Source organism: Corticium candelabrum, chromosome 1, assembly GCF_963422355.1.
Source record: "Corticium candelabrum chromosome 1, ooCorCand1.1, whole genome shotgun sequence".
Lineage (NCBI taxonomy): Eukaryota > Metazoa > Porifera > Homoscleromorpha > Homosclerophorida > Plakinidae > Corticium > Corticium candelabrum.
In genome coordinates, this window is record NC_085085.1 from 11740561 (window position 1) to 11766429 (window position 25869).

The window sequence follows — 25869 nt, forward strand, 5'->3', positions numbered from 1 at the left end:
AGTAGAAAATGGGCGTAACTTTGTGTGAATAATGGGCTTGGTCTGCTGTCTAATTTATCAACTCCTCCAAACTTGAGGACCACGCTACGCCGGTGTGCCAGTGTCCCATATTTGAGAATGTCCCATAATAGATCCGGGACTCTACACCACAAGCAAAACGTTTCCGTGTTGGCCATGTCTGATTCTACGGAGCCTCCGCAAAGAAGAGACGCAAGACTCAAATTACGCTGGCGAACTTTGATCTGGAAGTTGGTCCACGTGATGAGTTGATAGCTATAAGGCTAGATCCAGATAGAATCCACCACAGACTTGGCTAGTTGTATGTACACAGTGATTCTATGCTAAAGTTTCTAATACAGTAGCAAATATAATGCTTTGTCAGGTCCAACAGATGCGCCAATGACTCTGCCTACCACGCCCTCACTGGAGCCATCTGATTCACCACTTTCGAGCACCAGGACAGACAATGAAACGGACTTACTTGCCACTGATCCGTCTTATTCAGATAGTTTGAAGTTAACATTGATTAAATCGCGAAAACAAGAGCCAACCTTTCACTTTCCAAGAACAGTGTACAACAGACCTTCTGGAGAGAAGCGGGGAAAGTGCCAAAGAGAGTGGTTGGATAAATATTCCTATCTAGCGTACTCAAAGAGAGTGCTGACGGTCTGGCATGTCTTGCTTGTCGTTTGTTTTCTGTGGAGGGTACATTTTGAATTGGAGATGTACTCATCAGGAAGCCATTCCGCCAATGAAAGCATGAACGTGTTCTCTAGACAATCGGGGGGGGGGGGGGGCTTTCAGATGCCTTTCTTAGTTTCTAGTTTAAGGCGCGCAGGCTCAATTAAAAACTGTCACTCATTTCCGGAATCTACAGTGCGCTGTTGTAGTCTCGCGTAGCCAGACCTTAACTCCGCTTTTAACATTCGGCGTCCCTAAGTTGTGCCCGTGTTGCGCGTGTTTTACGGATTTCTTCCTCTTGTGATTGACCAATGACAACCCAACAGCTGCGTCGAATGTTGTACAGTACCAAGATCAATGACGTATACACACAGACAAACTGAATTCTTCCTCGAGCTCACACCACGTAAAGGTTGCCTACCTATGCGTAGAATTATTATGGTTTTAGTTACGAAATGCATTTTTTAAATTAAAATATTAAGAATATCAAATTGCGTTGGTGTGGCCACTACTTGTGTTGTCTCAAGTATATTGCCATTCAAAAGTTGACAGGTCTGGCTGCTATTGGTCAGTCAATTCAGTGATGACTGATATTTAGTGTTGCATTGTGTAGGGTGAGAACAAAGTGCTAATACAAGAACTCACTGCCCGACGTGTTAGTTAGTCGAACAGCTAGCAAGACAATGGTAGATCGTGTGACATCTGCTTTTTCTTATTTACAGTTGCTTTTTCTTTCTTTGATGCCGAAACAGATGCCGATCAACTCTTACCATCTGTGTGAATTGGCAGTAGTCTGCATTTCTGTATCTTACTTTTCGTGCGAGGTAACTTAGTCTAGAATCCGTACGGTGCTTTGCTTTATTGCTCTTGTGTCTGCATAGAGTAAGATCCGCGTCGAGCCGATTCGCAGCCGTCGTCAGCAAGAAGAATCAGGTAGAAAATCGAATTGTATCAATACAATATTAGTCGACGCTGTAAAATACCACAAATTATATGTTTCAGGGGTTTGTGTTGATTTTCCGAACTGTGACTTTACGGGCGGCTTTTCTACCCTCTCATTTGACGAGTGCTGTAGCAAGATTAGCGACAAGTCATGGGCACTGCCTAGTGGTGCATGCCAGAATTGTAGTGGTGCTGGTGGTGAGCCCCTAGTATTGTTCAGATACAAACAAAACGTCTTCTAATACGCAGATTTTGTTGTTTCAAACCAGAGCCATCTCCAACTGTAGCCGAACTGCCGCCAAACGGTAACTCTGATTACATCAATGATTGCATGGACTTCTTGGGGTGCTTGTTTTCACACGTCCGGTCTTTCCGGAAACAAAGCAGACAAAACATATATGGTCGCAGGCGCGGATCCAGAGCCCCAAGATGGGGTGCACAATTAATATCAACAAATGAAAATGTATAATAACACAAAAAATTGCTTTAATAAATTTAATTAAAGAACCTCGGTAGTTACAAACGGCACTACGCATTAGGCTGCCAATTAGTCATCCATGTCTAGAAATGTATGTAGTCCCATTCTTCATGTGTTTCTAGCGAATAATCGATGACTTCCTCGTAGTTTTTTCCTGTCTTAGTGAAAGTGTGACAAGACGAGACCGTCGATTGTCGGTCCTATTGTAGTCCACACGTAAGCTTTCCTTTTATTGCCATTCCACTACTAGAGGAAGCCTCGAACTTCCAGACCAGAGAGCGCGCGACTCTACTCTGGAACGGTACGTACTAAAATAATTTCTGAGTAGCCTTCTAAGCCAATCAGCGTCTTAGAATTGGAACGTCGTTGCAAATTCTGATTGCTTTAGCAATAATTGGTTATGCACTAACGCTGATTGCGCGCGTTTGATTCCTCGTGGGCGGCAAGTGCACGCCAGAGCAGTGATAAAGACTCTGGTGCACGCACACATCTTAGTTTTAGTTTCAACTTCAGTTCTTCGATATTTTCAAGCTTGTGGCGAGAGGGCAAGCACAGCTGAGTCGCTAGATTAGCCTCGCAAGCTAGGCTCTTCCGCGCAGTCGAGCTAAACGCATGTGAATCACACGAGGAGGAGGAGCTTTAGCCAGAATTGCTCCAGAGCCTGATCGCTTTCGATAACGTCATAGTAACGTGCGAACCCAGATTCGGTTTCATAGCTTGGATAAGGCTAATTCGATTAGCTAAGCATGTAGGTATGAAAGTTGAGTAACACGCGTCATCGCATCACGCACTTGTTTCTTTTGCGCGAAGTATACGTCGTTGACATCGTTCGCTTCTAGTACGTATCTAGACAGCTCAGCCATGTAATATTCTGCAGTGTCACGACTCCTTTTCAGCATTCAGTTTCAACAGTACACCGCGGCGGCCGAATCTAGATCTGCAAAGCGGTAGTTTGAGAAATGAACTCATTGTACGTGGTTATTGCATATATATATATATATATATATATATATATATATATTGAAACAAGTCGTACGTAGTACACAACACATGCAACTACGAGTCAACTCTACACTTCCTCAACATGGTATCTAGGTCCACTGCACTGCTGTTTTCCCACGCTTAGATGTTTCCATTTTACCGTGAGGAGGCCAATATCGTACCAAAGAGCTGCTTTCTGAGTCAAAACAGGGCCGGCGGAGCCTGTAACGTTGGTCCGGCCATGGCAGGACCAATATTTGAAAGTAATAGTTCCACCAGGAGACAAAAGCAAAGAACTTCCTGTAAACGGTATAGGCAATTAAATATATTTGTATTTAATCGCCCTGCTGGTGGAGGAAAGGAAAGAATTCTATCAGCAGTTAATTACTGGGAGGGCCAAATCGAAGTAACTCACCAAGTCCATGTTAGACTGTCAGTGTGCCTGAAGTAGGCGGGAACGTTCCGAAAGTCACTAGGAAGACAGCTTACCGGAAGTAGTAGGTGTGCCCCAGTCAGGTAAGAGCTCAGCACATGCGTGATCACTGGACAGTATGTCGTCTTGTACAGAATCTGCTCAGTCCTGTCTACCTGAAGTTCCAAGTCAGCCGTATCAGCCATGTCCGGTTTCGTCTTTCCAAAGCGTACCTTCGGTAAGAAAGTAGTCGTCAGACGATCGTGTTCGTCGCATTGGTTTGAGAAGTGGAAATGGCTGCACTATCCCACTAAGGATGATGTCGTCTTCTGCCACGTGTGTGTGGTAGTGTTGCAGTCGAGGAAGATCAAGTGGCAGAAAGAGGACCCTTTGTATCAAAGGGGTTTTCCACCTGGAAGGAAGCCACGGTGGCATTCAAATCTTATGAATCGTCGCCTTGACACAGGGAGACAATGCAAATGATCGTTGAATTGCCCAAAACTTGCCCAGATGTAGGTGAGATGCTGTTTAGAGAGCACGCAACTAAGAAAGAAAAGAACAGGGAGTGTTTACTCAAGATCATCTCCAATTTGAAGTTTTTAGCCAGACAGGGATTACCGGTTCGAGGAGATGAGGATGAGACTGACTCTAAATTTATTCAGTTATTAAAGTTACGTGGTCAAGAAAATCCTCTACTAAAATGCTGGCTGACAAGAAAGTCTAGCAAATATGTATCTCATGACATGCAAAATGAGTTCATAAAAAATCATGGCATTGTCTATTCTTCGAGAAACAGCTGAATGTATCCAGAAGTCTACATTTTTCTCCATCATGTGTGACGAATGCACAGACTCATCCAACAGAGCAGCTGGTATTATGTATTCGCTGGATTGATCATGGCAATTTAGAGCCACAAGAAGATGTCATTGGTATGTACCAGATTGAAGACATCTCAGCACATACCATTGTCAGTGTCATCAGAGATATGTTGGTGCGCTTGAACTTCTCACTGTCAAGATGCCGAGGGCAATGCTATGAAGGTGCTGCCAACATGAAGGGTTGGAATACTGGTGTTGCAAAGCAGCTATTGCATGAAGAACCCCGAGCTTTATACACCCATTGCTATGGGCACGCGTTGAACTTGGCTTTTGAGAATGCTGTAAAACATTGCAAAGTGATGAAGGATGCACTGGACACCACTTATGAAGTCTCAAAGCTAGTGAAGTACTGTCCAAAAAGGGATACTGCTTTGCAAAAGTTGAAGGAAAGTCTTGCACCAGACACCTCTGGTTTCCGCACATTGTGTCCAACAAGGTGGACGGCCAGGGCAGACTCTTTGAAGTCAGTAATTGATAACTACTGTGTTCTGCAGGAGCTTTGGGAGATGTCCAAAGACTATGTATCTGATCCTGCTATCAAGGGACGCGTCATTGGCGTTCAATTCCAATTTAAAACGTTTCGATATTTGTTTGTGGTTGCTTTGGGACAACTAACTCTGAGGCATAGTGATAACTTGAGCAAGACCCTACAATTACCCAAGTTGTCTGCTGCTGAGGGTCAACGGATAGCTTTGATGACTGTTGCAACTCTGCACTTGCTCAGAGACGACACACAGTTCAATCTTTTCTGGAAGAGTCTTCAAGATACAAGGACTACATTAGATGTTGATGACTCTGTCCTGCTCAGAAAGAGGAAAGTTCCAAGGCGATATGAGGAGGGCAGTGCTGAACTTGAGTTTTTCTATGTTTGCAAGCAATTTTATTGGCAGCAATATTACGAAGCACTCGATTTAATTGTGAATGCTATTCAAGCCAGGTTTGATCAACCCGGATTCAAAATGTACCGCAACTTGCAGGACCTTTTGCCAAAGGCTGTCAAGGGTGACGATTATAGGGAATGCCTCAACCATGTCACTTCATTGTATCATGACGATTTAGATGCCCAACAACTGCAGCTTTATCTTGAAATTTTGCAAGCCAACTTTGGTCTCGTAGACAAGACTTCTGTGACAGTGTGTTGAGACCAACAATAAACGAAGTTGCTGGAAGGTTTGGAATCAACCTCTCTCTGAACCACTCCATAAAGTGGGCCGTGTTCATTTCCTGATGGTAGTCACCGGTGCCATTCTTTCCCCTGAAAACGAGGTTAGCATTAGAAATCCAACCCTCTTTTCACCCTTCATGGAGAATAATGAGTCTTCCACCCTTTCCAGATGGGACTCTCAAACCTCCTTTGCCGTCGTAGTCAGTCCAGCATCGTTCCAAGGTATGGTGCGCGTCGAGCAGCAATAATTCTGTGTTGTTCGTACAACGCTGTTTTCTTGTTGTGTGTTGCATATTTGAAGCCCATTACCTTGGCTGTTTTGAGAAGTGTTTGTTTGCTGTATGAGTAATCTATGTTATGTTGTACAGCTAAAAATCAGTTTATCCATCGTTGGGAGTTCTCTGTCTGTGTACGACCGGTGAATTCTACGACGAATGACTCCTTCTTGAAAGTTGTCAGTCTCCTGTTGGGCAGGACCTGAACCAGACTTCTTGCCTTTCTTTGCGGGACTATGCAAATCTCCTTCAACGTTTACTTGGCGATGAACTCTGAATACAGTGCGTTCAGATACAGGCATCGCCATTGCCGTTCTCTTTGTTACACTTTCCAGCATGATTGGCCCATCACGCTTCTCTTGCCCAAAGAAGGCATGGACGTTACAGATCATCCGTTTGTGAGAACTTCTATAGGCATCAATCCTTTTTCTAGTGCTCCTTCCTTGAATTGTATCTGAGCTATCTGTAGGAATAGCTACGGTTTTGCAATAACAGTTGAAGACAATATAGCAAATGGACAAGAAAACACCAAACTTGAGATACTGAATAGATTGAGTGTACTATATAGCTAAATGTACGCTTACATGGAATTTATGGATGTTACATATGACATAGAGAATGAATGATTCATTACTGCACTTTGTACCATTATGACATCAGGAATATGTTTACAGATGAACTCGCTTCCGTTTTGATGTGTAACGTAATCTGTATACCTTCCTTGATGCCCCTCCTAGGCTCCTATATCTACATAAACGTTTGCCGCAATTCCCACACTGTCAGTTATTGCTTTTCCTACTTTTAGAGTAGACGTTGACAAGACAAAGCAACAATTTGGTAAAAGGAAGCCATCGTAATGCGCCTATCACTAGAGATGAATTGCGGGGCAAGCGGCAATTTTCAAGTTCTAGCAGCAGCAACGGTGACCTACCCCAGACGCAGTGTGGATTAATTGCAGCCGCCAATGCGCTGCCATCACCATTTTCAGCCCAGGATGCGCTGCCATCACCACTACGAGGTCTCGCGTAGCCAGACCCTACCGTTATTATACTTCCGGTACAGTGAGGCATCGCATCCGGGGCTGCAATCCACACTATGAGGCTAGATGTGACCCCTCTACCAGTAACCCACGGTAGTTGCTATCCAGTAGGATTATGACTCTACCGTAGCAGCTGGGTCTTGCTGCAGCTACTAGGCAGAGAACGAGTGACCGAAATCACCGAGATTAGATCCGGGAGCTTCTTCAAACAATTTTCTTCTTGTCAGCGTAAGGAAACTCCATGACCATGTTCTGATATACTTGAACGGTTTCTCCTTTCGCCTTTACCAAATCTTGCGTGTGTAACGAGAAAACGGAAGTCTGAGGTCACGCCACATACGGGACACCTGATTTTGGAGGAGCTAATTAGCATGAAATGACCAGATGCCGCATCGGATATCCTTCCTAGATTGACCGTGATATGGAATATCAAGCAGACACAGCTCTAGCTAGATTGAAAGGGAACTGGCGCTGACTGCTTTATACAGGTACGTAATTATAGCTAGAGGTCATTTTAGTTAACAAAAACAATAAAACTGTCGCTATACTGATCGCTGACTTACATTGAATCATAGGCACTTACTCTAGTAAATGAAACTTAGAGTATCACTTGTTGCTGTCATCGCTCTAGTGTACAGAATTACACATTTATCATAATTGCTTTTATTTGTGTATTATTTAGTCTGTAGTTACTGTGGCTGTGTTCACACTTGGATTAGGAAACCCGTATTTGTAACACCCTGCTGTGCTATCAGGCGCAAGATACTGTAGAGTAATACGGGTCATGGGGAGTGGCCCAGAGGTAGCGCGGGATTGTTCTTGAGTTGTGTTGTTGTGTTTATGCGTTAGGTTGTACGTTACTTAGTATAACACGGTTACTCTAGCCCAAGGTGCCAGAATCGAGGGTAGGTGTGTTCTCACATATTGAGCTTGATCTCATCCAGTTGCCTCTAATTAGTCATAATAGACTGTGTGAACTCTGGTAGACTGCAACTGATTGTATCATGTACTCGAGCTACGCTACTCAATTCCCGCGCAAGAATTAAAACGTCTTCCGACCGCTTTCCGTCTTCGAGTGCCTTATCTAGGTGTAGGGACCACATGCGTGTGATAGAATAGCAGCAGTTGCCTGAATCTACGGATGCGACAACGTCTTTCACTACAGAATTCCACAAGTCGTGCTGCGGATTCTATTTTCTCAAGAAAAGCTGCCAGACCAACGCAAATAGAGCAATCTTCTTTGATGCATTGCCGTGATACGCAATAAAAATAATAATAATAATAATAATAATAATAATAATTATTTCTATTGCATTACACACAGTAATGCAGTTCCCACTGGGGGCATACTAACACACGTACAACGCACAGCTAAATACATTAACAACACAAGCCAAACTACCTCCCTTCAACCCTTACTACGACATTCCTAACTGTAACATTTTGTCAACCACCTGAAACAGAAGTACTAGGAATAAACTGGAATGTTTTGACAAGCGCTAACCCCAGCTAAACCCAGCACTATCCCTACATTTCGGAAGGGCCAGGCTAGCCCTACTCTAACCCACATTCCTGTCGTAAACTGACCTGATGTATTCTAATTGGTTATGCTAAGCATTAGCAAACCCAGTTCTAAACCCTAGTGCGAACACAGTCTGTCTTAGTGTCTTTCATTGTTTCTGTTTCTGTTTTTTTCTGTTTTGTTTGCCCCTTGAGGGAACTGCACTATTAATGCGAAGGAAAATATATTATTATTATTATATGTAAAAACACCATCCGTTCTCAGGATACATAGTTTAGAAGAAAAGAAATATCAACATTTCAATATGTTTACAAATGTCAAAATAGACACTCAAATTTCTCTAAGCTTATGGCAGGGACGTTCGATGCATTGATTCCAACAAGAATAATGGATTGAACTACTAAGTTCACGTGTCACTGGATTTTGTGTGTTGTGGCATGGGGAGCTGTACGTCCGATGGCGGTCTGAGTAGGGAGTGCACTGTCGAGTAGGCGGATGAGATTGTGTGTGCACGAGTAGATGTTACTGTGGTTGCTCATGTAGCGTGGGTGCCTACCTTGATGTAGGGATTTTGAGTGAAATGGGTGTGTGTGTGTGTAATCTGTGTGAACAGGTGCAAGGATGACTGGATAGTATCTAGTAAGTGTTTGTGCTGTGTGGACATGGATGAAGAGAACTTATTGTGGCTATTCAAATACACAGTGCAATATTCATGAAACTGCTCTTTATCTGTAGCGTACAACTGATCTAACAACCAGCGTGGAGATACCACCTCATGGCATTGATGCAAGTGTACAAACACATTGCCCAGCTGTGTTTAGTATATCAATCGTTGAAGGTTGGTGAATGATTCATCATGGTATTAGTTAATTGTAATGTTTAAATAATTGACGTCAATTGCAGTGCCCAGATGGACGCTTGTAGCACTACGGAGATAAGGATTACTAATTAACAAGACTTCTCATCAAGATATCTAATTGACGTGATGAAGCAATTAGTACCCTAGGTGTGCCTATATGTATATCCACATCACTTGCCAACCTCATTGTTTAGTTCTGTTCTTGTACGCAAAGGCTTTCAGATTGAGGTGTTTAGTTACTTTGCTATCTTGTATTTCAAGTAGGCTTGGTGAAACCGGCCATTGCCCAATAGAAGTACTGTACGCTAGACTGATGGAGATGGTATCCAAGGTGCTGTATTTGAATGCACTCTGCTTGCTCACTCTCCAATTCCCAAGAACATCAACATCGAACCAACAGTATCAATCAGTTGGATTCATTGTTGACGTGGGATCAGGAATGACTCATCGTCTCGCGCAACAACTAGAACAGGAGTTGAAGACCGCGCTCCAAGGAAATATGTCAAATTTTTCGAGATATGCTCTAGCACTAGTTTCTCGTCAAGGTCAGATGGTTAGATGATTTCTTATACTAGTGCAGTGACGAAAGAGTAGAGAGTAACGACACGCTCATTGTTCGTATGTCTTTTGCACCTTGTACCTCATTTAGCACATTACTCATTGCATCTTGTGGCACGATCGACGTACATGGATACCACTGGCATCATCGAAACAATTACGCTCTCGATTCCCGGTTTCTAACATGAATTACATTTCTAGGTGCGCATCAGTTTCTAATAACCAGATCATCAGTAGAGCTCTTTTACAATCTTGATCTCCAAAACTACGTGAACACGAGGTTACACTGTAGGGAAGACGTTACGTCTGCTGTCTTGGAAGTCGCAAACGCTGTCAGCGGTCACACTCCTGCTGCACTGTTCGTCTTTACGGCTGGAAATCTAGAGTGGAGCAGACGGGCTTCTTCTCAAGTCTTGACTCATCTGTCTGACGTAGGAGTGCAGTTGACGGTCATTGTACTAGACACACTCGAGCAGTCTGTAAGAGAAACCTACTGGTCGCACAACTTACACCATTCCAACTTCAATTCTCTTCTGCGCCTAAAAACGTCGGAAATACACATGCTCGGTAAATTGCTAGATACTCTCACCTCCAAAGTTCAGTCTCATCTACTGCACACCGAAGATTTGCCAATGGGCAACAGTACAGTCGAACTCCGACTGAACAATCAATATGATTCGTTACTTCTGACGTCAGACGGTAGACTGGATTCAGTTGCAGTGCAAACGGAAGACGGAGAGACTCTTGCATTCCTTTCGGCCATTAATTTGAAATACGGCTATGTTGGATCAATATCTCAAGATTTGTCTCCTGGTCTTTACTTACTACATATCGTGACTAGTTCGAGTGCCATTGTGACTGTGAGAAGTGAACGTCAGTTGCAGTCGCCAAGATTTTGTGAGGAGCTTGATGATGTCTGCTTCAAAACAACCACTGCATATGTTAGTCCTGTAAAAGGTTAATTAATTAACTGGTTTACTGCATAGTCTGAAATGTAAAGTTAATCATGTGTATTTGTTTGGAAATTGATGTTATAGGAGCATTTTATTATGTGATCACAACATCAGACATCGTTTTTGAGAGATATCAAGTCAGTCTTGACTGCAAGAACTGCATCTATGACATGGCAGGTGCTATGCGTTCTCTACACACTGAAACACGTGTTCGGGTTCCAGTTTCACCATTTCATCTCGACATTATTGGATCGTCTCCCACAGCAGAGCAAATTACTCGCTACGAGATCAGACCTGTGGACTTAGGTAAATGCCCTAAATCATAATGCTGCAATTTCACAATGATATGCGGATATCTATAGACCAGTATACCGTGCAGACCTACATAGACTATCCATGCAACTGCCTGGGCAGTTGGACTAGTGAGAACCTCAAAAACAGACAAACCTTATAATCACGTAGTAGTGACGACTGGCGGACAGAAGGCAGTGTTTAGATTAACAGGACGGCGAATACAATGTGTGTGTGTGTGTGTGTGTGTGTGTGTGTTTGTGTGTGTGTCTGTGTCTGTGTCTGTGTCTGTGTCTGTGTCTGTGTCTGTGTCTGTGTGTGTGTCTGTGTGTCTGTCTGTCTCTGTGTGTGTGTGTGTGTGTGTGTGTGTGTGTGTGTGTGTGTATGTGTCTGTGTGTGTGTCTGTGTGTGTGTCTGTGTGTGTGTGTGTGTGTGTGTGTGTGTGTGTGTGTGTGTGTGTGTGTCTGTGTGTGTCTGTGTGTCTGTGTGTCTGTGTGTGTGTGTGTGTGTGTGTGTGTGTGTGTGTGTGTGTGTGTGTGTGTGTGTGTGTGTGTGTGTGTGTGTTGCAAAACAAAAGACCACATTTGGGACTATCATGCATGCACATACTACAATTTTGATAGTTCTCTTCATCATATACATGCACCATCTCAGGTTATGACCATCTTTAATAAGAGTCTAAGTATTGGTACAAAACACTTGGTTCCATATTGAAAGCAAAGTTTTATGGTGGAGAAACATTATGAGGGACACCTAGAAAGATGTAGCTTTGTAGTATTTTATCAGCGGCCAAATGGAAACTAGCTGCACGTTAGAGACCGGAGTGCATGCTGTATTAAAGATGATGCATGCTGCATACAATTGTGATGGTTGGTTGTGTCTTACTCTTCAGGTACTCCGAGGGCTCTTCAGCAGTCTTTCATTATTACAGTAACTGCGGGACAAGAGTTGCAGCTGATTTGCGCGACGAGCAGTCCCGCCAACTTCAATACATACAGCTGGCGTTTCCCCACTACGCTCGAATCTCAAGTTAGTAATGAGAGGAATGAACGAGTAGTTACTATTTCTAATGTAACAGTTCAGCACGAAGGAGACTATCTTTGCAAGGTTGACAACTCAAAAGGATATGCAGAGCTCATCTTTAGGGTCACTGTGCAAGGTTAGTTGTCCCTTATTCATATAAACTCGTGTGTTGATCAAATAGACGTCGAACAAACGAAGAAGACTAAATTCTTGCAATTGTATGTGTGTAGGAATACCAGTTATTGCAGCGTCTGCTGAGATCGTGTCGGTCAGTGTTAGCGAGGAAGTTAATCTACCTTGTCAGGCGTTTGGCCGTCCGTTAGTTATAAAATGGTTGAATAAGGAAGGAAAAGAGTTGGGGAAGAGTTTACGCCACGAGGTGACAGACAATGATACCTTGACTATTCTAAGGACAACAACTTCGGATTCTGGAATCTATTTGTGTATGGTGTCTAATCCATTTGGAAATACTACTAAAACAACACAACTTATTGTTAAAAGTAAGCAGTTTGCTTGATATTTGATGACCACTGCACTTAATTTGGCAAGAGCAAGTGCATGGACTTGTAATGTCTCTCTGTGTTGCTTTGTCTGTATTTACAGACATTTCGGTCTCATTTATATGTTACTCTGCTCGTCTGCACGCTTCCTTTCTTCTCGCCCCTTCTTCGGCTCGTGAGATTAGAGATTTTTCCTCTCGATTTAGCTGTTGCAGCTGTGAGATCTGTAAAGGTTCGCGTAAGGAAACCCGTCTACCTCGATTGCCAGCCTCCTGATGGGTTGACACAAGCTACTGATGTTACTTGGTGGAGCGGAGCTACGATGATTCCAGAGCAATCAGAAACGTTCTCTGTATTAGAAAACGGAACTCTGATAATTAAGGCAGCCGACTACTTTCTTGGAGGTTCGTACTCGTGTTCAGTGGGAGAAACGACTACCGGGCACAGCGCAATTTATCTTCTGAGCGTCTTGGGTAATAAAATAGTGTTGAATTTGTCCACACCGAACTGGCATATTTATGCATTATAGAGCCACCGGCTATTCTTGATTATGGATTTCACACAATTACAGCCGCTGAAGGAGAGGAACTGCTCATTGCTTGTACTGCTACAGGATTTCCTCCTCCAAGTTACGGTTGGTCCATAAATTCCATCCCACTGTCAGAAATCGGTCGAGGACGAATCTCTGTAACCACATCTGGTTCTCTCTTCTTTGGGGCTGTCTATAGGAGTGACGAGGGCAGCTACATATGCACTGCTACCAACACGCTAGGATCCGACAGTCAATCATTCAGTGTTATTGTAGAAGGTTTTTGAACGTTGTGTGCATGCAAGACTGTAAATAGATTTCTAACGTTGACACGTTTTCTCAGGTCCTCCGTACTTTGATGTCAAAAACGGTCTGACAAGAAGATCAGTGCGAGGAGTATTGGGATCTGCTCTCACTTTGACATGTCCCATTCACGGTTTCCCGTTTCCGGTCTTTGTCTGGTTTTCTGAACGCAGGCAAATAGCGCCGTCCGAGCGCCTTTCTAATGGCCTAAGTGGGTCTTTAGATATTAGAAAGCTAGAGGAGACAGACGAGGGATCTTATAGTTGCAAAGCCGTCAACACATATGGACAGAAAGAATTCAAATTCGAACTTGTAGTTGAAAGTAAGAGAACAAATCAATGAGTCAAGAGTGGATTTAACAAACTGAGTGTACTTCTACTTTACAGTTCCACCGAAAGCTTCCAATAAGCATCTGGAAGTGCGAGGCGTGGAAGGCCAGCCATTGACTCTCGAATGCAATGTGTTGGCGGTTCCGGTACCCGAGGTCAAGTGGTCAAAGGTTAAGAAGCAGGGCAAGAATCCTCTCTTAGCTACCAATGAAACTCTTCTTATAAGCTCGTTGCAAGTTGATGACGGTGGCGATTATAAGTGCAAGGCCAGCAACTATCTTGGATCGGTAACAGTAAACGTTCATGTTGTCGTCGCAGGTTAGAGAAATTAAGTGCGTGTTCGCTTCTGCACATCATTTATCTTAATTCTTCTTTCTCAGTTCCTCCGCACATTGAGCCCTTGCCACGCAATATCGCAGACATAGCCATTCCTATTGGATCCACTTTGACAATTCCGTGCGTAGCTTCAGGCTTTCCTTTACCGGAAGTCGAGTGGACGGTAAGAAGCAAGAAGGTAAAGTTTGAAGTCATAGATGGGGAGATGAACGTAGTAGACTTTACCCAAGCGGACGTTGGAGATTATACGTGCGTTGCTGAGAATGAAGCTGGACGGTCTCGACGTCATCTTCAAATGAACATAGACGAGTCAGGTAACTAATTCATAAACTGTAATTTTACCTATATAACTGACCACCTATATGTATAGCGCAATTCGCCTCGTGGAATCAGTGGTCTGCCTGTACTAGAATATGCAATGGAGGAGTTCAAGTTCGCAGAAAACTACAACAATGCTTGTCACCCGACCAGGCTTGTCCTGATCTGAAAGAGATACGGTCATGCAGTGACCAAATTCCGTGTCCCGGTGCACTTATGCTCATAGAATTATTTCAATACTGTATGTGTGGACATTTAAAATTGTTTATGTGCATGTAGTTGATGGCCAGTGGAGTAACTGGAGCCTGACTGGCTGTTCAGAGACTTGTGGCGGAGGCTTTCGTTGGATATATAGAGAATGTAATAATCCACCTCCTAATGATGCAGGACGTTCGTGTGTGGGACAAAGCAGGAAACTGGAGTTATGCAACACCGGATGCTGCCCAGGTGACGCTCCTTGTCATCTACTGCATTTATGATGAAAATTTTACTGTCATCATATATACTATAGTGAACGGAGAATGGAGTGATTGGAGTTCTTGGTCAAGATGCAGTAAATCTTGTGGTCGTCCTTTCGGCACGCGTTCACGCACAAGAAAGTGTGACAATCCACCACCGGAGTGCGGCGGCCGTACCTGCAGCGGCCACAACGACGACAACCAGCCGTGCAACAGAATTGAATGTGCCGGTAAGATAACTCTTTGCTCCTGCACTAAGCGAAACTTTTGAATATATTGTCGATTATTGGTTAAGCCTAGCCTGCGGCACGGATATAACCATGTACGCACATGACCGCACGGACTGGTTGATTGTACTTTCTGCTTAGCGTCGTCTTCCAACTTTTGCGTGATTGTTGCCAGCGGTTCCGCCGTGGTTGCTGGTTATGCGGTAACGAGACACTATACAAACTCATAAAGTTTGTAAAATAGCCAATTCCCGCTGTTTCCAATTGAAAGAAATGAGAAGAACACGTCGGATATTATTTTGAAAACTTCTTGGTGATTTCCGACAAGAATCTGACACCGCGGTACCTCTTGCTACTGCAATTACAGTGTACATTATGCCCACGAATTCGTAATACTAGATGCTAGAGTTCGCCCCTTTATTGTTATTGTATATTATCGCTAATCTAATAGACAGTTGCAATGAGAATTTCTTGAATTTATTCTTTTCACTTCAACGCGCTTATATGTCAATTGAATTTAGTTAGTGGCGATTGGAGTCCCTGGAATCTGTGGTCACCATGTACACGAAGCTGCACCGGAGGATTGAAGACTAGAATACGAATTTGCAACAATCCAAGGCCTCAATATGGAGGAAAAAGTTGTTCTGGTTATGCACATCAGGCATCAGTCTGCAATGCACAAGCATGTCCAGGTATGTTAGAAGATATAGAAATGAATTGGGATGTGACTCATAGGCGTAAAAACCGTGTGAGCCAATTTCTTGTCTCACTGCAAATGAATACGGCGTGAGTGTATCATTAAGTAAATTAAGGTTGCTTTTTCTATGACTAGCGAACGGTGAGTGGTCGTACTGGCAAACGTGGAGTCCTTGTTCGCGTTCGTGTCGTCCTGGAGGGCAACGAAATAGAAGGCGCTCTTGTTCGAACCCGAAGCCTCAACATGGAGGACGAACCTGTTCCGGATTCGATGTCGATCGTCGCGATTGCAATAGCCAAAGTTGTCCCTGTTAGTACTCACAAATGTCTCGCTCTCTGTTCTCGAGAAAATCTAATTGGGGTTGTTTCTATAGTAAATGGAGGTTGGACTGCGTGGTCGACTTGGCAGCTTTGCTCTCATTCATGCGGTGGTGGCCAAACATTGAGAGTGAGGAGCTGTACAAATCCAAGACCTGATTTTGGAGGGCAACGATGTTCTGGAGAGAACAGTCAGTACACAACGTGTAACAAATTTCCATGTCCAGGTATACAACATCACAATTCTGACGTTAGGGCTTCTGTGTTATAACTAGTTTTAGGACCAACTGCAGTGGCGGTTTATACACATTGAGAAAACAGTTACGAAATGAAGGCGGGTTGAAGAAATAAAGAAAAATCAAATTCTTTAGCAAATCTGGCAAAAGCGCATGTGCTAGTGACATCCCCTATTTTCACAGCTTCCCGTCCCGCTGATAACATATACCAAATCTCGTTCGAGATTATTAACTGTTTTGATTAAAATACACAAAGTATCAATATTAAGAGAATTGTTTCGAGTAGCGCTATAACAGTCGTTACACGCGTTTCTGTACAGTGGACGGTAAATGGAGTATTTGGAGTGAGTGGATGCCGTTTTGCAGCCCAGACAAATGCCAAGGATCTAATCAGCAGCGTCGAAGAAAATGCGATTCACCGCCACCTGCAGATGATGGACGAACATGTCCCGGACATGACACCGACACGAGACCTTGTGGTGGTCTCTTGTGTCCAGGTAAATCAATTATTAAGAGCATACAACAGATTAATCTTTTAGCTAACAATTTCTATCTGTTTACTAGTAAACGGTGGTTGGGGAGAATGGAGTAGCTATACACAATGCACAAAGACTTGCGGTGGAGGTCAAAGAACGAGATACAGACGCTGCGATAATCCGAGGCCTTTGAACAATGGTCTCTATTGCATTGGGTCTGACTTCGAGACAAGCAATTGTAACACACAATGTTGTGCTGTTCATGGCGGATGGTCGGAATGGACCTCTTGGACAAATTGTGACTTGGCCTGTAGAAGTTCTGATTCTCAGCGAGGGTTGCAAAACAGACAACGATCGTGCTCGAACCCTCGTCCACAATGTGAAGGAATGCAATGTCCAGGTAGCAACGTCGAACGACGTCAATGCTCCCCACCAAGATGCCGCAGTGAGTTGAGAACTGCTTTTTTCATTTCGTTTCTTTGAGTGCTTTCTGTAGTTAACGGTGGCTGGAGTAGCTGGGCGTTTTGGTCGGCTTGTTCAGTAACTTGTAAGGGCGGCACTCGCTCTCGCAGTCGACTTTGTACTAACCCAAGACCTCAGTTCGGAGGTATAAATTGCCCAGGAAATAGCAGACAAGACGAGAGATGCAATGAAGTTTGCTGTCCAGGTAACACTAAAATGTATCACTGAGCACGTCATACGTTAGTAGAAGCAAATTGTTATACAGTTGCGCGCGCGCGTCTATGTTTGTGTGTGTGTGTGTGTGTGTGTGTGTGTGTGTGCGCGCGCTCGCGCGCGTGCGAACGCGTGTGTGCGTGTGTCACACTGCAAGTACACTCGACTTAAAAGTGGTCGTCGGTTATAGCTGCTGGCGTCTGGAGCGCTTGGAACGCCTGGTCTACTTGCTCAGTGACATGCGCTCAAGGAATACGCAAAAGACAAAGAGCATGCAACAGTCCGGCACCGTCATGTGGCGGCAAATCGTGCGACGGATTTTCAGAATTGACGGAGTCGTGCAACGAAAGATGTTGTCCTAGTACGTTTACTACTCAGCCAGTTGCTATATACTTGTCACTAGTTAAGCTGTCGTTTAAATTGCACAGTCGCTGGCGGTTGGGGAAGTTGGTCGTCGTGGTCACCTTGTCAGGCCTCATGCGGTCGAACCATCCGAATCAGAAATCGTTTGTGTAACAATCCACCTCCGGGGTGTGGTGGGAGCTTTTGCGGTGGATCTACTCAAGACCAGTCGTCCTGCTGCAATGGTTCGTACAGATACTTACTAGTCTACGTAGTCCTGTCAGCACGAGTCGGAACGCAATTACCCTCAATTCATTAATCTTTTAGGAAATTGCTACGCACAAGCTTCTAAGTCCGAGTTCTACACTTACTATGCTCAGTCTGTCTTTATGGTTCGATACGAAACAAAATGTGGATGGTTGAATTTGAGTCGGTGCACAAAATATAGGTAAGAGGTGTTATATTTATAAGTACGTCTCACCCAACCTCTTTCAATTAATCCATGCTGAATGGTAAACACATCTAGGCACGGCTATCGCAGCAGCGTCCGACGGGCATACCGCACCGGTTACTTCACTTTAACTACGTCTACTTGCTAGTTGTCATTTAGCTATGCAGCTGCTGATTTACCAGCAGTGCATGGCATGCAGGAATAGAATAGAATAGACTGAGCAATGGATTCTTCCACAAACTCCAGGTAGCATTCTGTGCTGTATTGTGCTTAAGTAGAATTTGCTTTAAATGCTAGAAATGTAAAAATGCTAGACTTCTCATTTCAATTAGCAGTACCTTATACTCAAGTTTGCCACTGCGTCTTCGCGCAGCATGTGCAAAAGCGGCTTATAGACATCGGCCCCTCTAGATTAGACAGTTACTATACAACAAATGCTTTTCTTAAAGAGTGAATGCTTTTCTTAAAGAGTGAATCTTGTAAGTAATAAAGGCATTGTTTAATAGTATTCATTAATTGATGAAATCACTAAAACTCCTGATATGATGTTTCGTGGTGTTGGCTTCCTCTCTGCCGTCTGCTACTAAAATAGCTATTATTTGCTCATATTTATGCCAGTGAAGTTCTGGACCACCTGATATTGACATATCAGCAACCTTCATTGCTTCTCTTGGCGCCAGCATTTCGGTAACTATACAAAACTGATTGCAGTAGCCGAGACACTAACACGGAATAAGACAAGAAGTAACTGATGCAGAAGTAAGAAACTATACAACGGATCACAGATACGATAGTACGAGCCTTCGTTGAACGGGATGTCGAGGCTCGTGAGCACTGATTTAACGCACGAGAGCCCCACCGCGAGCTACTCGAACCCCCGGATTGTGCCCGACCAACATAACCCGCCGGGCTCGACCGGGACTTCCGCAAGAACCGCCAGGCCGCGAGCCCGGTCTGCTGGCAGCCTGGGCAGCTCGCGGTATGGGACAATCGTTGCCTGATGCATCTGAATACTGGGGCGAATCTCGAATTTCTCAAAAAGGGCGCACTGCGGTTTTCGGAATTGTGACGTCATAACGACAATTGTTTACTCTTCCATACCTGCCTGTTCATTTTACTGCCAGCATGAGGTAAGAGTGTTCATAATCATAATGAAATTACTCACTTTAGATCATTCTGCCTACCTTTTGATTTTGTGGTTTGACGCAAACTTGCTTCTCTTTTTTACAGGCTCCCTTGCTGACATTCGCAGATCCAGTGCATGCTTCTAGCCCTATAACAATCTCACCACCTAGCTATAGCTTTGCAGACGACGAGATCAGGTCGAGTGGTTCCATGTCGTGTTTGGGAAGAAACGGTTTACGCTGCAGGTTCCGCTAGTTAGGTGGCAAGCTGCTTTTGATGAAGACGGTCTCGCACATCGGCAGTTTGTGAAAACAGTCCAATAAACAGTGAGCAATGCACGCCTCCTTGTTCCGTCAGTGTACTAGTACATGCATGCATTGTTTTTACGTATTTCTTATACGGGACTTTATACCTGTGTTCAGTCATTTGAGAGGCCTAGAGAGGGAACGCGTGTAACTCGTTGTCTTTGCATTTACGTATCAACTATAACAGCACATGGTACTGTACCAAAAGTATGCAGATATAACCGTCCGACTCCGAACCATTTGATTTCAGAAAACCTGACGAGTGCATGGCCACGATGGGCCCAAAGGTTCGAACGGTTTCGTCAAGTGTCTTGTTTAATTGTCAGCGAAGGACGTTAACCATCAGGTGAGTATGCTCGTTTATGCTATGGGTGACAAAGCGGACGTTATTTTGAATACTTTGCAACTGACTGATGAGGAGAAAGAATGTTAGGCCATGCGCTGTAAAAGAAAAGTAGACGGTTACTTTGTCAAACGGCAGAACACATGCAATTTACGAACGGGCACGATTTCAATCAAAAAGTACAAAGTGACGTAGAGTTTGTTGATGACGTCATAGCATCACTCTATTATTCGGTGGAACATTGCATATATATAGATATAGATATAGATATAGATATAGATATATGCGGCTTTGGTATTTACAGTCTACATCTTGTATGCTACAAATGATGAGCTCTAGCCTGGTGACAGGTCTAGGCCATGCCACGAGCCACGCTGCGACCCCGTTAGCCTCGAACTTCCAGACCAGAGAGCGCGCGAACTCTAGTCTGGACCAAGTCAATACTAAAATAATTTCGGAAATAGCCTTCTAAGCCAATCAGCTCCTACAACCCAAATATCGGTTGTAAATTCCGATTGGCTTAGCAATAATTGGTTATGCTAGGTGCACTAACGCTGATTGCGCGCGTGTGAAATCCTTGTGGACGGCTAAGTGCACGCCAGAACAATGATTAGATTTTGGTGCACGCACACATCTTAGTTTTAGTTTCAGCTTCAGTTCTTCGATATTTTCAAGGTTGCGGTGAGAGGACATGTACAGCATCGTCGCTAGACCATCACCTTTGACAACTGGTCGAGCGGTAGTCTCGCTAGTCGAGCGGTTAGACTAGCTAGCGGTCTGCCGAAGAATCAAAGAGTCGTCGTTTTATGCCGTCCGCCAAGATATCACCGCAAACACTGCAGACGTCTCTTCTTTGTTCGTGAGATCTCATGACATTTACAAATGATATGTTGATCTAGGTAAAACAATCCTACGCTGTTAGACACCTTTTAGCATCGCTATTGATAAATACTTCCGAAATCATTTTAGTATCCATTTGGTCCAGACTTAGAGTTCGCGCGCTCTCTGGTCTGGAAATTCGAGGCTTCGTCCCTGTCCAACCTACGCGTTTCCTCCACAGAGCGCTACACAGGAAGTGTATCCGAAAAACACAAGAAGAGCAAGAGTCGAATTCATTCTGTTTCTGATTTCAGCATGCGTGTCAAGCAATATACGGGTGAGTAAATAACTGATCGTGACTTTCATTGTTATCCGGGATCTTCCTTACCATATCTATATATATAAAGGAGAGGTGTCCGGGAACAATTTCATTGTATTCAAGGTGTATTTCGAAAGAACACCTGGAATGCTTCTGAAGAGAAAGACTGTGTTTTTATCTGCAGCTTCAGCCCGTGCGAAACGCATACGGCAGCAGGAAGACGACGTAGCCATACAAGGAACAGAACAGCGAGAGCACGCAGAGATGAAGGTGAGCTAGATAGAGACGAAGATTAGATGGTAATAGATCTGCCGCATTACGCGCTCATGAACACGAAAACGACTGGTCGCCATGAGCATGCGGGTGTTTCTAAATACTTCCGGTAAGCGGTCTGGCTACGCGAGACTATCAACGATGGCAGAAGAAATGAGCGCTGAGGAACGGAAGGTAATGTACACGAGCACTTGCTCTATTATATTAGACCAGAGAACAACGAACAGCAATTAGAGGGCGCATGCTCAAAAACATTCTAAAAAGTACTGTACCTCGTATGTCCTGAACATATCATACTACACCATTTTCAGATCAAATTCGCTCATAGTCACTTTAAATTCGTGTTTAATAATATTTTAATTCAAATTGGCGTTATGTCAAATCAAATTTATTCACAGTCATTTGAAATCTGTCATGAGTCATTTCAAGTTCGCTAATTATTGTGTAGATTCATGTCATTGCACTGCTCTTAGTTTGGTTATAATTTTGGATGTGCTAAGCTATTGAGCAAACTCCTGATAAAGTTTACTAATTGGACTATTGGTAAAGGCAGTCTGTAGAAGACAGACTTTCTGTACGGCACTCCACCGGGTACAATGCATGCAGGTCGCAAATAAATGCCAAATTACAAATAAATTACCAAAGAAACAGTTTATCAACTTTAGATCCACTGCTGGTTGTCCGTTGTTTTAGTCAAAGGCACTAGTTGGTCAACCGTTATGTAATATAGACAGATGTGATCTTTGGCCCTCTTGGAAAATGACTGGAGATAACTTAATTAATTAACTTGGTGTCGTGTTTCATCTTGTACTGTAATGCTAAAATATTGTTTGTGTGATGCAGTGTATTTGCTCAGTTTACAGAATAAGTATGTATCTCGGTTTCAATCTATTGTGGTTAATCAGTAAAATCGCAGTTGTGTGCAACTGACATTATGTGTCAGTAGCCAATTGAAATGACTAATGACAGATTTGAAATGACTGTGAATTAATTTGAATTGACAGTAGATCAATTGAAATGACTGAATGAATTTGAAATGACAAGTGACCAATTTGAAATGACTGTGGATGAATCTCCTCGGCCATGATCTGATTGTCTTGTGTCTTCGTGTTCTTCGGACGTCGACCACACGCCTTCTCAGTTGTAGTTAAAGAAACCTATATGTTGTAGGTCTGGAAACATCCGCTGGATTTGCGAATGTCAATAAGGCAACCTGTGAAGAAACGAAGTCAGTTTGCAGCAAACCACAACGCAAAAGGTAGGCAGAATCTGAAGTAATTTTGGGCTAGTGAAATGTAATTTCATTATTGAATAGTTATGCGTATGAGCACCCTTACCCCATTCTGCTTTCCAGTCCTCTGCTGTTAGATTAAATTAATATAATCTATAGCTATTAATACGTGAACCTCCGTCGAGCGTCACTTCAAATGAAAGCTAGGAATCAAATACTCTTTGGGAGTAGCTTCTTTCTGGAGTATTGAGTTGAATTGAAATTGATTGAAAAGTTCGCTATCAATATATATATATATATATATATATATATATATATATATATATATATATATATATATCAGAGGGGTAGGAAGTTTGGTGAAATTGGGGGGCCAAAGAGTACAACCAGGTACTGCATTTTAGATATTGTTATATTAGTTGTAAATATTAGGTGGGCCATGGCCCCCTCGGTTCCTACGCCTATGATATATATATGGATATAGTGCGGTGAACGGCTGATCTTGTTGTACTCATATCTTCTGTCTATTCTCGCAATCGCGTGGAACGATAAGTCATCTGGGCCTTCTGAGACGTGACAATGTGCACCTACTTGGAAGTGTATCGCTCTCGGATTAGCGGCTTTGCGTCAGTCGTAAGCCGTGTTGTCCATGCTCTCCCAGCAAAATTGTGTTTCGTTCAGAAGAAGAGTAGGAGGAACTTTAGGATGACGAGAAGCTCTGTTTACGATGGTTTCAATTCAGTCGGAGTGGGTATGTGTTGGTTTCTAGTTCTTGCTTGGATCGCCATTTTGATTCTACGTTGAGGTGACGTTCATGCTAATCCGGGTCCTGCTAATCCGGGTCGTGCTGATAAACGAGTGACATCACTATCAGACAGCAATGCTAAGGATACCTCTGCGACCGCTTCAGTTGCTTCTACAGAAGAGGTCTTCACTGTCTGTCCGGTTTGTGATTATAGATCTCGTAATCAACAGGCTCTTTGGCAGCATATCAATGCTGAACACATTTTTCGTCAGACATTTCCCAAAATTGACTTTTTCACCTCACACGGGCGTCGTATTTGTTGTATTTGCGGCTTTGCATACGACAAAATGTGGAAAACTTGTCGCAGATCAACCGGTACGGGTCGATCTCGTTGCCGTGGGAGTTTGGAGGATCCGCATTTGTCTTCTTGGTTACAGAACCCCTGTGCAACATCTGAAAGTGTGGATCTGAATCGTACTAATGAAACTTTCGAGAGTTCTACTGGGTCTGCCATTCCGCGAGTCATCTTCTCTGACAATGATCTAGCCTTGAAAGGTATGCAGGCTGCTTCAGATTTTCTTTTGGGTTCAACTGTTATTGATGAAAATGGCGTATTTGAAGCTGTTATGGACGATATTGTCAGGCTTCCGGTACAAACTATTGCTCATGTCTCCAAATCTGTTAGACCTTTGTTAGCGGAAGTCTTGATGAATGAGCTTAAACACGCACAATATGGTGGTATTTGGGGATTTGTCCGCTCATCTGTCTTTGCTAAAGCAACTCTTCGTCTGCCTCCTCGAGGTGGAAGGCGAAAACGTTGCGTTGTCAGCTCTTTGATATCCTCTCGACTAAGGAGATGGCAGTCTGGTGATCTTGTTTCTTTATGGGTGGAAGCCAGAGCTGATGCAAATGCAAACCCTTCCCTGTCATCTCCAGACCAAATACAAGATTGCAGTCAAAGAAATGCACGGAAAGCTCTCAGTCATGCTCGGGAGGGCAAGTTTGGGTCTGCCATTCGTATTCTTGGATCAGTGGTTGTGCCGCACATGATGACACTTCTGCTCTAGAAGATCTCCGCTGTCGTCATTCCTCCCATGATCTACCTCCTTGGTCAGACAATCTTCCTCCACAACTAGTTGTCAATACCGCTGCTGTGTTAGCCGGTCTTAGGTCATTTCCAAAGGGTACTTCTCCTGGTAGTTCGAAATTACGTGTGCAACACCTTCTCGATGCTATTACTGGCACTATCTCTCAAGATGCTGTCAGGAAAACTTGACAGGAGAATTGCTCCATGGCTTTGTGGAGCTCCCCTTACTGCTTTAAGGAAGAAGTCTAGTGGTTTCAGACCAATTGCAGTAGGGGACGTATTACGCCGATTAGCGAGCAAATTATGCTGTTCTGCTGTCCGCCCCTCTCTGCCTGACACTTTTCTTCCCTATGGCCAGGTAGGTGTTGGAATCAAAGGCCGCCTGGAGGCGGCAGTTTATGGTGTACGGAAATTCTTGAAGACTGTGGCCACGACGAGGAGCTATGCTGTGTAAAAGTGGATATGAAGAATGCTTTGAATGAGTGTCACAGAGTGTCCTTCTTACAACAAGTTCAGAAAGACTATCCTGAAATACTCACTTGGACAGCATCGTATTGCTTCCACTGCAGGTGTTCAACAGGGCGATCCTCTGGGACCTTTCTTGTTTCCTTGGTGTTAGCAAATCTACTTGACAATATTGGTGATGTTCCAGGTATAATCACACAGCTTTGGTACCTGGATGATGGGACATTGTTGGTTTAAGACACGCTGCTTCTACCTTTTTGAATTCTTTGGATCAGAATGGTCCCGCCTTTGGAATTCATCTCAACATCAATAAATGTGAAGTCTTTTGGCCATCTGGTAATCAACAGGTCACTCAGTTTGATCATGACATTCGCAGGATTAACGTCGGTTCGAGTGGTTCTGAGCTTCTAGGTTCACCTATTGTTGGGATCGATCATTTCTTTGATAACTTCTTCCAGACTCGTGTTAGTAAAGTCTTAGATGCTCAATCGCATCTCTTGGAATTGAATGATCCTCAAGTTGAGTTGCATCTCTTACGGAGTTGCTTGAGCTTATGCAAGTTAAATCATCTTCTCAGAACCACCCCTCCGGACAAAGTTATGCATCAGCTCCATCGTTATGAGAAAGGCCTTCGCCATTCTCTGCAAACTATCTTGGGCTGTTCTGTATCCGACCTTTCGTGGAAGCAGGCTACCCTTCCAATCCGTTTAGGTGGCTTTGGTTTGGGAGAAGCTAGTAGGACTGCTCCTGCTGCTTTCCTTAGTAGCTGTCACTCTACTCGATGTCTGGCTATGCATCTCATTGGAAAGAACGTTGTTTCAATACAGGATTCCAATTCTGTTCCTGGAGAAGATTCTGCTGCTGCCATGATGACTCACTTGCTTGGACATCTACTTTCCTTCACTG

At 43.7% G+C, this 25869-nt stretch overlaps 1 protein-coding gene and 2 long non-coding RNA genes across 4 annotated transcripts; all 3 read left to right on the top strand.

Moving 5' to 3' along the window:
• Positions 1-1388: 1388 nt before the first annotated feature.
• On the top strand, positions 1389-18594 carry LOC134181755 (hemicentin-1-like). Of its 2 annotated transcripts, XM_062649023.1 has the most exons (27): positions 1389-1505; positions 1563-1614; positions 1684-1821; positions 1893-1928; positions 9109-9211; positions 9277-10747; positions 10828-11049; positions 11927-12193; positions 12288-12557; positions 12764-13030; positions 13087-13365; positions 13430-13711; positions 13776-14036; positions 14099-14368; positions 14425-14580; positions 14652-14819; positions 14884-15060; positions 15579-15749; positions 15890-16063; positions 16128-16298; positions 16628-16804; positions 16872-17228; positions 17280-17450; positions 17649-17819; positions 17887-18045; positions 18128-18248; positions 18327-18594. In XM_062649023.1, the coding sequence occupies exons 6-27, from the start codon at positions 10351-10353 to the stop codon at positions 18397-18399; spliced, it is 4761 nt and encodes a 1586-aa protein (XP_062505007.1). In that variant the 5' UTR covers positions 1389-1505; positions 1563-1614; positions 1684-1821; positions 1893-1928; positions 9109-9211; positions 9277-10350; the 3' UTR covers positions 18400-18594. The 2 variants fall into 2 exon arrangements, with proteins under 2 accessions (XP_062505007.1, XP_062505014.1); XM_062649030.1 differs by lacking the exons at positions 1389-1505; positions 1563-1614; positions 1684-1821; positions 1893-1928 and adding an exon at positions 6957-7339.
• A 1277-nt stretch (positions 18595-19871) lies between these two features.
• LOC134197341 (uncharacterized) lies at positions 19872-20318 on the top strand. Its single transcript, XR_009972630.1, has 2 exons — positions 19872-19968; positions 20028-20318. It is a non-coding gene; the product is annotated as an uncharacterized LOC134197341 (long non-coding RNA).
• A 907-nt stretch (positions 20319-21225) lies between these two features.
• On the top strand, positions 21226-22695 carry LOC134197774 (uncharacterized). Its single transcript, XR_009972693.1, has 3 exons — positions 21226-21285; positions 21347-21432; positions 22606-22695. It is a non-coding gene; the product is annotated as an uncharacterized LOC134197774 (long non-coding RNA).
• Positions 22696-25869: the final 3174 nt, after the last annotated feature.